General features: G+C 35.5%; 1 protein-coding gene across 1 annotated transcript in view; it reads right to left on the reverse strand.

Annotated features, from left to right (window-relative positions):
• Positions 1–3047: 3047 nt before the first annotated feature.
• LOC106874400 (uncharacterized) overlaps positions 3048–13723 on the reverse strand; it is a 64746-nt gene continuing 54070 nt past the window's right edge. The window contains exon 2 of the mRNA XM_089365950.1: positions 3048–3885. Coding sequence (XP_089222076.1) covers positions 3371–3885 — 515 coding nt within the window. The 3' untranslated portion in view covers positions 3048–3370. The remainder of the gene's footprint in view (positions 3886–13723) is intronic.

Genomic DNA, 13723 nt, shown 5'->3' on the forward strand with positions numbered 1-13723 from the left:
TTTACGTTTCCTGTGACAATTTGCGTAAGAACTTTGACGGGCTTGCCAACAATTTATCAGAAATATTGGAGAGTGTTTCGTCTGAAAGAACAGTAAGCCTACCACTTCTTGCTGCGTCTTCCACTGAACCAGTGATAGCCAAGTTGCGCATGCGCAGGATGAAAAAAGTTCACTGCAGAGAGAGTTTTTGAACACCCTGTGTGTGTGTGTGTAAATATATATATATATATATATATATATATATATATATATATATATATATATATATATATATATATATATATATACATATATATATTATATAAAGCGAATGGTTTACACCTGGTAGCTTACTGGTAAAGCACGGTCGTTTTCACATTGGTCGTTAGGTATATAGCAAATGAAAGACAGAAGATGGAATATACGAGAATTTATTGTTAATCGAGCAAAGTAAATAACTCGTACTTCGTATTTTTTGTTGTACACGTTTCGTGACGTCCTGTGCCCGCATGCATATATCTATATATATATATATATATACGTATAGATGTAAGTATGTACATATACGTATGTATATATATATATATATATATATATATATATATATGTATATATATATATATATATATATATATATATATATATATATATATATATATATATATATATATATATATATATATATATATATATATATATGAATTAAATTAATGAATTCAACGGGATACACCGTCTGCAAGTAGTTGGGTTCAGCATATTATCCTCCATTTTCTAATTGTTACACAAATTTTGGGTAAAACCTCCACTTTTACCCGCTCCCATTGATTGCATCTAGTATAGCACTAGTGTAGCAATAATTGGGTACCCCTCCCAGCAGTACACTGGATAGATACTATCCCTTAGTGGGTTGTACCCCCAACCCCTACCTCTCTCACGTTATATATATATATATATACATACATACATACATATATATATATATATATATATATATATATATATATATATATATATATATATATATATATATATATATATATTATATTATTACATAATTGAACGCCAAGCATCCTCTTCCAAATAAGTTTTATCTTAATTCTAATGCGCACTCTATACGATCTTTTTATTCTTTCGTTTTTCTCTCTTTCTCTCTCTTATTCTTTTACCTCCTCTTCTTCCACTATTCTATCCTATTACTCTGTCACTCTCTCTCCCTCATTCCTCCTCCCTTGGTCACGTGGCTCCCACGAGACCATCGGCTATCTTTCTTTCTTCTCCTAACTTGTGTTTTTCTCTTTCTCTCCGTTGTAGCTGGAACCAGGAAGACGTTTTCTTGTCTGTCTCCTGTCCAAGCTTGATTTACGTGTTCGCCACCACAACCTCGTTTAGGCTTAGCGGCCATTCCTCTTTGTTTTCACTGTCCTGCTTGTGTTACCTATTTTGACCCTCTGCAAAATCCCAAATTTTATTTAATTTGCTTTGCGGGAGCAACTGTTTTATCGAAAGCGTATATTGTTGTTAAATGCTCTAAATTTGAGAGTAGAAAAACAGCCACCAACTGATTAAGGGTCGTTCTTTATGTTGTTTGTCTTGTTTTCCATTTGTGTCTTTCGTTGTACGAAAAAATAGTTCATATTCCAAGTACTCGTACTTTGTATTTTTTGTTGTACACGTTTCTTAACGTCCTGTATCCACATATGCATATATATATATATATATATATATATATATATATATATATATATATATACACACATACATACATACATACATACACACACACACACACACACACACACACACACACACACATATATATATATATATATATATATATATATATATGTACGTATAGATGTATGAATGTACATATACGTATGCATATACGCATATATATATTATTTATATTATCATATGATAGAACGCTACGCATCCTCTATCTGTATATATATATATATATATATATATATATATATATATATATATATATATATATATATATATATATCACTGTATCACCCAGACTGTCGGGTGTTGTTATACACCACTCGTCGCAAACCCACCACCCCTGAAACAGAACGCTAGTCCGGCACAGGATTACCCATTTACAGCTGAATGAAGTGAAATGCATTGTTTTGCTCAAGAACACAATACCAGTTTTGGAATCGAAATCACGATCGGGAATGCGACACCCTAAAAATTAGGTCACCCGTCTTCATACACACATACCCACTTTTTCTTTTAACCGCAGAAAGTAACTGAACCCATAGTATAATCCTCCTTCTCCTCCTCCTCCTCCGCCTCCTCCTCCGCCTCCTCCTCCTCCTCCTCCTCCTCCTCCTCCTCCTCATCATCATCATCATCCTCATCATCATCATCATCATCATTATTATTATTATTATTATTATTATTATTATTATTATTATTATTGAGTGAGAGAGCAACGCATGCACTCAAAGTGACACTGGGGTATAAATATACGAAGCCCAATATACCCATCATGACTAACCATCTGATTAGGGTACACCAGGCACATACATCACAACCATATGTGTGCGACATGGTGATCTTATATCAAGATAAACAGCGCATGACCTTGCAGGTGAGGCCCAGTTACAATTTTCTTCGCGTTGAGTAGCCCATCCTGCTCAAAAGTTGCGGAATAAGGTTTGTTTAAGGATGATGAACAAAACACCTATGTTTCCAGAGGTGAATTAGTCAAGCCCCAAAGAATTCCTCTCAACACTATGATGCTCTCCACACCACTTCTGCAATCAGAGATGCACATATCGTCAGCCACTAAGGAACATGCTCAACTGGCTAAGGTCAAACAATTGACAAGCAAGTCTGTGATTTTGAGTAGAATATTTGCTGTGGACCATCTTTTATACCAAGACAAAACAATGTACACGATAACACTTCAAATCAGTTAAGATCAAAAGCCATTATTATTATTATTATTATTATTGTTATTATTATTATTATTATTATTATTATTATTATTATTATTATTATTATTATTATTATTATTATTAGTAGTAGTAGTAGTAGTAGTAGTAGTAGTAGTAGTAGTAGTAGTAGTAGTAGTAGTGATGATGGTGATTATTATATTTGGTTTGTTCAAATATCGAAGAGATTACACAAAAGTAATATAGTAAAATGAATGTATAATTATGTTCTTCCTTCCAGTAAGAAAATCGGAATAGTCATCAGATGAAGATGGCCAAAGTGATTTCAAGAGTATGTGAATTTCACATTAATATATATCAGAGAATGCACGTGTGTGTACGTACGAAAGTATGTGTGTGTGTGTGAGTGTAAGTAATGACAGACAGTTAGAAGTATATCTAGACGTTAGGTTCAATCCTTTTGAACTTTATTTCTGTTTAAATCAATAAATCATTGATTCCTCAGGGAGGTAGTAGAAAAAGCTTAAGCCGGGAATTGGTACTGAAGGGTAGAAAAACGGCCGGCTCATTTCTTCAGGGTTATACAATCTTTTACCATCTTTAACAAGGAGTTTCACAGTCCCTTTTTTGGCGGAAGCAGCTAAAGCCTGTTCTTGCTGTAGTTGACGCCGCTTTGTTTTGTATCTTCGATTTTGAAACCATATTTTTACCTGTGTTTCAGTTAGTTTTAATATCTGTGCTAAATCCGCTCTTTCCGGGCCGGAAAGATAGCGTTGTCTTCGGAACCGGCTTTCCAGTTCGAATACCTGAGCGTGTGAAAAAGCAGCTCTTGACCTCTTTTTGCGTGGTTTATCTCTACAACTGTTGGCAGAAGTCTCATTTCTACAGTCTAGTCTTCCGAAACAACGGTTGTTATTCAGAGATTCTGGTCGATTCTCCACAATTAAATTGGCATCATTTGAACTGCGTAAATGCTTTTCAGTATGGTAATTGAGCTCTGAAAAGGAAAAAAAGCAGGAAAAGTTTTAAAATATGAATATTCTATAAGCTGAGGGAAAATGCGAAAAAAAAAAAAAAATTCAAAACACGTGTGAGGATAATTTAGTGTGCGACAGTGTGTGAATTGTGTGGGGGAGGGAATTTACGTGTGTTTGTATTATGTATATGTTAAGATGGATATCGTATAAATCAGACATCTAAGTTAACTTTCAGAGTTGACTTCTGCTGTTCTCTTTGAGTATAAATATTGTAGGGCCGTCAATTCTGAGTGTGTTAGATAAGTACTGTACACCCAGCAAAATAGTAAATTCATCTTTTAGAATTAAGCTCACTCAATAATATAACCTCAAATCATAATGGGAAGCTAACATTTTAGCCCCGTTAAAAATATTGTGATAATCATTCTAAGAGAGCCATACACACCCCGCAACTATTTGTATCATGACAGATGGCATGATGATGGGGAATTGACAAAAAACACAACCGAAAGGGAGTCACCAATACACATAATCAACCTCCAAGAACCAAAACCTTGAATTCATGTGGCGAATGTTTGTTCAGCTCGAGTATGTCTGGAAAATGATTACTTTTTAATACCATACTTGGCTGAACTAGCGATTTTTAAAGTTGGTAATGAAGACCAGAAACCCAAACTTTCTGTCAAAATGTCATCTTATATGTTGACTTGTCAACAGAAACTTTTATTTAGCAATATTATCAACACTTTAGAACTTGAACGGAATTCATTATCTGGAAGAAATACGAGCAAGGAAATCAACTGAAACACGACTCAACTTCCAGTTCAATTTCTCGCAGCTCCGCTGTAGGTAATGATCCTTTTGTACTTCCGCCCCATGTTGTTGGCTCAGTTCTTCCTCGGGCAATTTAAGCGTCTACACGTGGGAAGCAAAGACTAGTAGAGCACCATTAATCAACTAGCTCTAGTACTACCTCTACCATAACACCTTCACCTCCACTACATCTAGCTCACCGTTAATGTACCATAGGCAAATGAAATTCATTTGCAACATTGTAATTTTTATATAGTGTAATTTTAGATAACTTTATGAAATATATATTCATGTGCTTTAGGTAATTATATGTTGCTTTACAGTATTTCTGTAGTCAAAAGAGTACACTGAGATGTTAGCCGAGTGCGTCGCTTCAAAATAAAAGGAAGTTGTATGAACACGAACCAGAAGCTGTAACAGAGAATGAGAATTACCGTGTCTTATTGAACTGCCCCATGAAACTGACCATACTTGATATGATTATAGGGGACAAAATAAAGTGTAAGATAATATACTTTGCAATTCAATATGATAACGGATAAAGCCATCCTCCATTAGAAGGGGAATATTCCAGGGAGACACAATCTTCCCACTCCTTTTCTGCTTGGCACTAACACCTTTATCTGGCATGCTAAACAGAACTGGATGCGGATACAACTGTTGGGGCAAAATAATCAACCATCTCTTGTATATGGATGATCTAAAACTGTATGATGTAAATGACAAACAACTGGAAACCCTACTAAAGATAGTGCATGGATTTACCAAAGAAATAAACATAAAATTTGCCTTAGCAAAGTGTACCAAAGCAACCCCGAAAAGAGAAAAACTAGTTAAGAGTAGCACTATCGCATTAGGTAAAGCAAATGAAATAAGAGAATTAGACATGTAAATACTTAGGAATCAATGAACTGGATACGATACAACACACAAATGAAAGAGAAGATAAGAAAAAATACTATAAACGAGTTAGATTAATACTGAAAACAGAGCTCAATCCGAAAAACAAGATGATGGTATCAACACTCTAACCGTCCCAGTTATAAGTTACAGCTACAATATTCTTAACTGGATTCTAAAAAAACTAATCATACTAGACAGGAAAACAAGATAATAATGACAGGATTTAGGCTACATCACCCAAAATCTTACATAGCAAGATTACATATACAACGTTTTGAAGGTGGTAGAGGCCTTATACAGCTAGAAAACTCTCATAAAATAACCACCATAGGATTACGCAAATACCTAATTCAGAAGCAAAGAAAGCTTGTACAAATAGCCACAAAACACGAGGAAAACAAAAAACTGTTTTCTGCTTTTAAGGAAGCTGAAAATACAAAAAAGAAGTCATAGTACCCGACAACTATAAAGAAAGAAAAGCAACAAAAGCTGTAAAACAACTGAAATCCAAACTAAAACTGGAGCAACAACGTATCATGATAAAACGATGGCAAGAATAGGTCCTACATGGAAAATATTATGTTAAGCTAAACAGAAAAAAAATACACAAAGTAAAATTCTGACAATGGTTAAGAAGCTCAGGACTCAAAGCAGAGATAGAAAGATTTTTAATTGTAGCACAAGATCAAAGACTTCCCACCAGAAATCATTAAAAACACACAATGAAATGCAGAATATGTGGTGATGGAGAAGAAACAATAAATTATATTGTCTCTGGCTGCCCACTTCTGGCTAAGAAGGAATATATTCAAAGATATGACAGAGTTGGGACCTATATATACTGGAAGCTATGGCAACACTATGGAATGACAGCAGAAAAAAGATGGTATAAGCACTCCCCAGAAAGGTCTCAGAAAATGACATAGAAACCATGACATAGCAACCAATACACACAGATACAGAAATGAAGGCTAAGAGACCAGATACAGTTGTCAGAGATAACCAAGAAAATGCCATCTAATCGATGTATGAATACCAACAGATGACAATATGTCTCTAAAGAAACGGGGAAACTATCAAAAGATCTGGAAATATAGGTAACTCGAATGTGGAGCCTAAAAAACATAAACAATTCCTATAATAGGTGCATTAGGTATGATAAAAACATTCAGACAAATATATAAACAAAACACCAGGACTTACAAATGTATATCACATGCAGAAAATAGTACTACTAGGCACCGCGCACATCCTACGTAAAGCACTTTCAATCTAATGAAAATAAGAGTCTCACAACAAACCACAGCACATACCCAAGGGACACAGAGCTACGCTCAGTAGTGCAGTAAAAGCACGTGATAAAAATAAGACTACTGAATAGCAACAACAACGACGACGATGACTATGACAACAACAGCAACAACAACACCAACAACAATAATAATAATGTTTTGATGCAGTACCAGGCAGTGGCTCTCATAGCTTTTGATCTTAACTGATCGGAAGAGTTATCATTTACATTGTTTTGTGTTGGTATAAAAGATGGACAACAGCGAATATTCTGCTCAGTACCACAGATTTGCTTGTCAGTTGTTTGACCTAAGCCAGTTGAACATGTCCCTTAGTGACTGACGATATGTGCACCTCTGATCATGAGCAGAAGTAGTGGGGGAGCATCATAGCCTTATATTTAGAGGAATTCTTTGGGGTTTGAATAATTCACCTTTGGAAACAAAGGTGTTATGGTGGTATGGAAAACTGAACTGACATCTTACGGTAAAAGCTTGGGCACTCTGGGTATCAGAAGAGGGATTTTCCAGGGTGACAGCCTATCTCCGTTGCTTTTCGTTCTCTGCAGGATACCCATGACCTTAGCACACAGGAAAATGAACCTGGGGTACCAACTAAAGGAAAAATCCCAAACAATCAACCGCCTCCTCCACATGGATGATTTGAAACCGTATGGCAAAGATGAGACACAAGCGAGTTCCTTGGGGAATACGATCCACTGCTTTAATACTGATATTAGAATGGAATTTGGACTTAAGAAGTGCAGAGTAATCTACCAAAAAAGAAGCTAAGTACAGTCCCTGTCAGGGATATAATTACCAAATAGAGACTTGATTAAGCAAATTGAAACGGAAGGATACACATAACTTGGTGTACTGGAGTGCAACGAGATAATGGAAAAGGAAATGAAAGTGCAACTGAGAATGGAGTATTTCCGAAGACTGAGGTTGGTACTGCGCTCAAAATTGACTGGATGGAATAAAATCCAAGCTGTTTATACATGATTGATAGCATCACTTCGGTATGGAACGTGAATTATAAAATGGCAAAAGAGAGAAAAGATGAAAATGGATACCAAGACCAGAAAAATGTTGACAGCACACGGAGCCTTCCACCTTAATAGTAACACCAATAGACTATACTTGTCCAGAAGAAAGGGTGGGGAAGGTTTGATCAGTTGCCAGGACTGTATTGAAGCAGAGGAAAACAGCCTACAGTGGTATATAGAAAATGCCATGGAGCCACTATTGAAACACACGAAGAAGGCCAGCGTCATCAAAACTGAAAATTCTGTAACTAAAGAAACATTTAAACAAGATATGAACAAGAAAAAAAGAAAAGGCATGGAAGGAAAACATGTACGGTTAGTTTGCAAGAGATGTGAACGCCAAGACGGATACAGAGAATTGGTGGCTATGGATGAGGAGGAGTGACCTGAAGATAGAGACAGAAGCACTCATGTGCGCAGCTCAGGAACAAGCGTTAAGGACCAATTATATGAAGTGCAGAATTGACAACTCTACTGATAGCGACAAATGCAGAATATGTGATGAGACAGGGTGAAACGGTATGGCACTTCGTTAGCGAATGCCCGAAATTGGCACAACGCGAATACAAAAGATGCCATGACAATGTGGCAAGAATGATCAATTTGGAGTTCTATGGAAATCATGGCCTACAAAGAGCAAAGATCTGGTATGAACAAACCCCAGAAGGAGTCACCAAAAATGAGAACTGCAAAAGTCTGTGGGATGTAATGATCCAGTGCGATCACTTGACTAGACGTAGGAAACCGGAGATTGTTGTTGTGAACAAAAAAAAAAATGAACATGTATGATTACGAACATAGCATACTTCGGTGACAACAGGATCAACGTGAAAAAAGAAGAAAAAATAAATAACTAAATGAGAAATACAAAGGTTGTGGTAGACGAAGAGAGTAGACGTGATATCAATAGTAATTGGTGCACTTGGAAGTATCAGTAGTCAACAACCAACATGGCCGAAAAAGATCGGTGCAAGCGTGAATGTAGAACACCTACAAAAATCAGCATTGCTTGGAACTGCAAGAGTTCTTGACGAGTGTCATCTTATTCTGCTGGCTGTGGACAGCTGACACTTTCCATCATACCCAGCAAAATAAGCTGTGAGTTTTCATATAATAATAATAATAATAATAATAATAATAATAATAATAATAATAGTAGTAGTAGTAGTAGTAGTAGTAGTAGATTCTGTTATCAGTAGGATAGATCTACTACTTTCCATTTCTTTCCAATTACCAGATGACCAGCCCTTAAAATCATTGAAAGGAAGAAAGAGTTATAAGTATTTAGGAGTATTAGAATCTGACAGAGTACTAACAATATTAATGAAAACGAAAATTAAGGAGTACATCAGAAGGGTGAGGAAGCTAATGAAATCAAGGATAGTGAAGGCTGTAAATACTCTGCAGCTTTAGTAGACTGAACAAAAACTGAATTAGCAAAGCTAGACAGAACTAGGAAGGAATTCAATATGAATGGAGGACTCCACCCAAGGGCAGGAGTAGCAACAGTGTACTTACCGAGAAAGGAAGGCGGAAGAGAGTTAATATCAGTAGAAGACTGCGTGGAGTTAGCTAGAGTAGATATAAATTCCTATGTAGGTAATAGTGAAGAAAGTTTATTAAACGCTGCTAGAGTTACCACAAGACAGGGAAACCAAAAACACAAACGAAGTTAAAAATCAGAAAAAAAGAACAGAAATTATATGACTGGCAAAGATAGTTGCAGCAAATAGTGGTGGTAAGATATGGTTATGGTTGCAGAAAGGAAAACTGAAAAGGGAGACAGAAAGTTTGTTAGTAGCTGCAGAAGATCAAGCATTAAGGACTATTTGGATAAAAGCCTAGATAGACAAAAATCAAGTAGATTCCCAGTGTAGGGCTTGAGCATATTGATAATTGGTACGAACATGAACCTAGTAAAGTACTAGAAAGTAAGAAATACAAGATGTGGAGCTTAAACATTCAGGCTGACAGAGTAATAGAAGCTAGAAGGCCTAATTTAGTAGTAGTAGATAAAGAGAATAGAAAATGTCAGATAATTGACTTTACAGTCCCAAATGACGAAAAAATCGATATGAGACGCATAGAAAGAATATTAAAGTACCAAGACCTAGACATTGAATTACAGAGACTATGGAAAATGCGGGTAAAATGTATCCCAGTAGTTATAGGTGCATTGGGAAGTATCCCTAAGAATCTGAACAGATGGATAGAGGAAATAGGCATAAAACCCAGTTTAGTACAGTTCCAGAAAACTGTTATGAGGGACAGCTAGGATATTCAGGAGGGTCCTTGACATCTAAGGTTACTTGGTGTAGCCCGATGTTGGGATTTTTTCTTTTCCAACAGTGTAACCTGTTGTGTGTATATGAAAATAATATTATAATAATAATAATAATAATAATAATAATAATAATAATAATAATAATAATAATAATAATAATAATATTCTGTTGTTATTCCATAGTGTTGGCATAGCTTCCAGCGTATATAGGTCCCAGCTCTGTCGTGTCTGTTTATTCTAATTGATGTATCAATACCAGCAGATGACAACGTTTCCCTAAAAGAAATGGAGAAACTTTCAAAATACAAAGACCTGGAAATAGAGGTAACTCGAATGTGGAATCTAAAAACAGAAACAATTCCTATCATAGTAGGTGCCTTAGGTATAATAAAAAAAATATTCAGACAAATACATAACAAAAACACCAGGACTTACAAATATATATAACATACAGAAAATTGCACTACTGGGCACTGCACACATCCTACGCAAAACATTTTCAATACAGTAACCATAAGAGTATCACAGTAAACCACAGCACATACCCAAGGCACACAGAGCTGCGCTCAGTAGTGAAGTGAAAGCACGTTATAAAAATAAAACTAATAAATAATAATAATAATAATAATAATAATAATAATAATAATAATAATAATAATAATAATAATAATAATAATAATAATAATAAAAAAACCTGGACTTGCCCCATGATAAAAACTGGTGGGAACACAAAAACCTGGACTTGCCCCATGATAAAAACTGGTGGGAACACAAACCATCCCCAGTACTTGAAAATGATCACATTGCGCTCCTCTGGAACTTCACCATTCAAACTGACAGAAAGATAGACGCAAATAGGCCAGACATCATACTGAAAGACTTCAGACAAAAATCATGCCTCCTCATTGATATGACTGTCCCAATCGATATAAACGTATCTGTCAAGACCTACCAAAAACTGAGAAAATATAAAGATCTTGAAATAGAAATTAGCAAAATGTGGAATCTGAAGACGAAAACAATACCTATTGTCATAGGTGCCCTGGGAATGACAGCGAAACGGGCTGATTACTACCTAGATGAGATTCCAGGAAACCCCAAAATGGCTGAAGTTCAAAAGATAGTGCTCATGGGAACTGCCCATATCCTACGTAAAATACTGTCTATGTGATCTCAAATTTTAAAGCAAACACATAATTTTCTTATGGTTTCTTAAACATTCACTTGAACAAAACTGTACAAATCTAAATATATGGTACCCTAGGCATAACACCTACATGAACTTCTAACTTGTTGTCTCTTGAGGTCTCTGGGTGAGACTTGGATCCAACTTGTACAAATGCAAAACAAAAGTCAAACATAAAATAATAATAATAATAATAATTTGACGACGTATGAAGCCCACCATCCGAAAACTGATATCAACCGGGTGTATTTGAGGAGAGACCAAGGTGGAAGAGGTTTAATAGCAGTAGAAGAATGTGTACAGATGAAAAGAAAAAAACCTAGTAGAGTATTTACAGAACAGCACAGAAAAACTACTGAAGACAGTGAATAATCATTATATCTGGTCTATTATTTTCTAAGGAAAACCGAAGTTGCTTACTTATCGACCCATCATGCCCATTTGATTCCAGGATCGTAAAGGGAGAGGAAAAAATACAATCCCTTAACGTTTGAAATAGGAAGAATTTGGAGCATGCGATTAGTAAAGGTCGTGCCTATGATAATCGGTGCATTGGGAGCAGTGAGCAAAGATATAAACAAATGGCTGAAGGAAATTGAAATAGGATGCCCGGTAGAGTTCCTACTGAAAGTTTGTCTCTTAGGGACAACAAGGATTATCAGGAAGGTTCTAAGCACTTGAAAGACTGATGAAAACTTGTGGATAACTTAAGTTACAGGTACTAACCACATAATTCCTACCAGGAATAAAACCAAACCTGAGCCAAACCAAAATAATAATAATAATAATAATAATAATAATAATAATAATAATAATAATAATAATAATAATAAATTCCTATCATAGTAGGTGCCTTAGGTATAATAAAAAAATATTCAGACAAATACATAACAAAAACACCAGGACTTACAAATATATATAACATACAGAAAATTGCACTACTGGGTACTGCACACATTCTACGCAAAACACTTTCAATACAGTAAACATAAGAGCACCACAGCAAACCACAGCACATACCCAAGGCGCACAGAGCTGCGCTCGGTAGTGAAGTGAAAGCACGTTATAAAAATAAAACTACTGAACAATAATAATAATAATAATAATAATGATTTCAAATTTTGCCACAAAGACAGCAATTTTGGGAGAGAGGATGAGTCGATTACATCGACCCTAGTTGTTGAACCGGTACTTAATTTTTCGACCCCCCCAGAATTTTAGTCGACCTCGGCGAATAATAATATACAATGACTTTGAAATAAAGGTCTCAAAAATAAAGCATCTAAGAACGACAATTGTATCTATGATCATCGGATCTTTGGAGAAAATACTAAATGACGCTTTTAAACACTATGACTAGATACCAGAAGCACAAAAGTATCAGAAATAAAAAAAAACAGTATTGTTCTCATGGGTATTGCCCACTTCCTAAGAAAACCATTGTCAATTTGAAAATAATGCATTCACGTACAACTCTTTCAAAACTAAAATATTACAAATTTAACAGGAGCTTAGTTCTCAGATTCTCGTCTCCTTCTCTTACAACATATCATTGCTAATCATAAATAATACCCATAGTAAAACGTTCAACTTGCTGTTACTTGAGGTCTCTGGGGAGACTTACAACAGCTTGTATAAACAAAACAACAGCATAAACAAACAAAATGACGACGATGAGGAAGATGATGATGATGATGACGACGACGACGACGAGGATGATGATGATAAACGTTCAAAATAAAACAAGGAATTTTATATGATGAATGTATGAAGTTTCTAGAAGTGGCTATCTTGGTTTTATCCAGACGTTTTTGTTTGTTTTTTTATTCTCTCTTGGATAGTTGTATAATATCGGTGTGGAATTCCATATTTAAATTTTAAAAAGTACTTAGTCATAGTGCACGTAAAAAAAATGTCTTTTCAAATTGAATTTTGATCATGTCAGAATGATCATAGACATACCCTCACCTCTTCCTCTCATTAAACTCTACACTCTACACGCGCGCGTGCGATCAAACAAGATATCGTGAGAGTTCTTTTCTGTCTATTATGACCGACATTAAACGTATATAAGCATACATTCTCTAACATTTATTATTGTTGTTGTTCATCACCAATAAGTTGCGGTTGTTAATGGTGGTTGCAGGTGATGATTGTATTGGTTGTGCTCCTAGTCATAGACGTTGTGTCCTTTTTGGTAATGCTGGTTGTAGTAGAGATAGTTATGGCGGTGTTGGTAATGGTGATGGTTGCGCTGATGGTATTTGGTATTGGTGATGTTAGTAGTCATGAGGGAGATAGTGGTGATTGCAGTGTTATTAGTGTTAGTGGTGA

The sequence above is a fragment of the Octopus bimaculoides genome, chromosome 18 (genome assembly GCF_046866305.1).
Source record: "Octopus bimaculoides isolate indiv1 chromosome 18, ASM4686630v1, whole genome shotgun sequence".
Classification (NCBI taxonomy): Eukaryota; Metazoa; Mollusca; class Cephalopoda; order Octopoda; family Octopodidae; genus Octopus; species Octopus bimaculoides.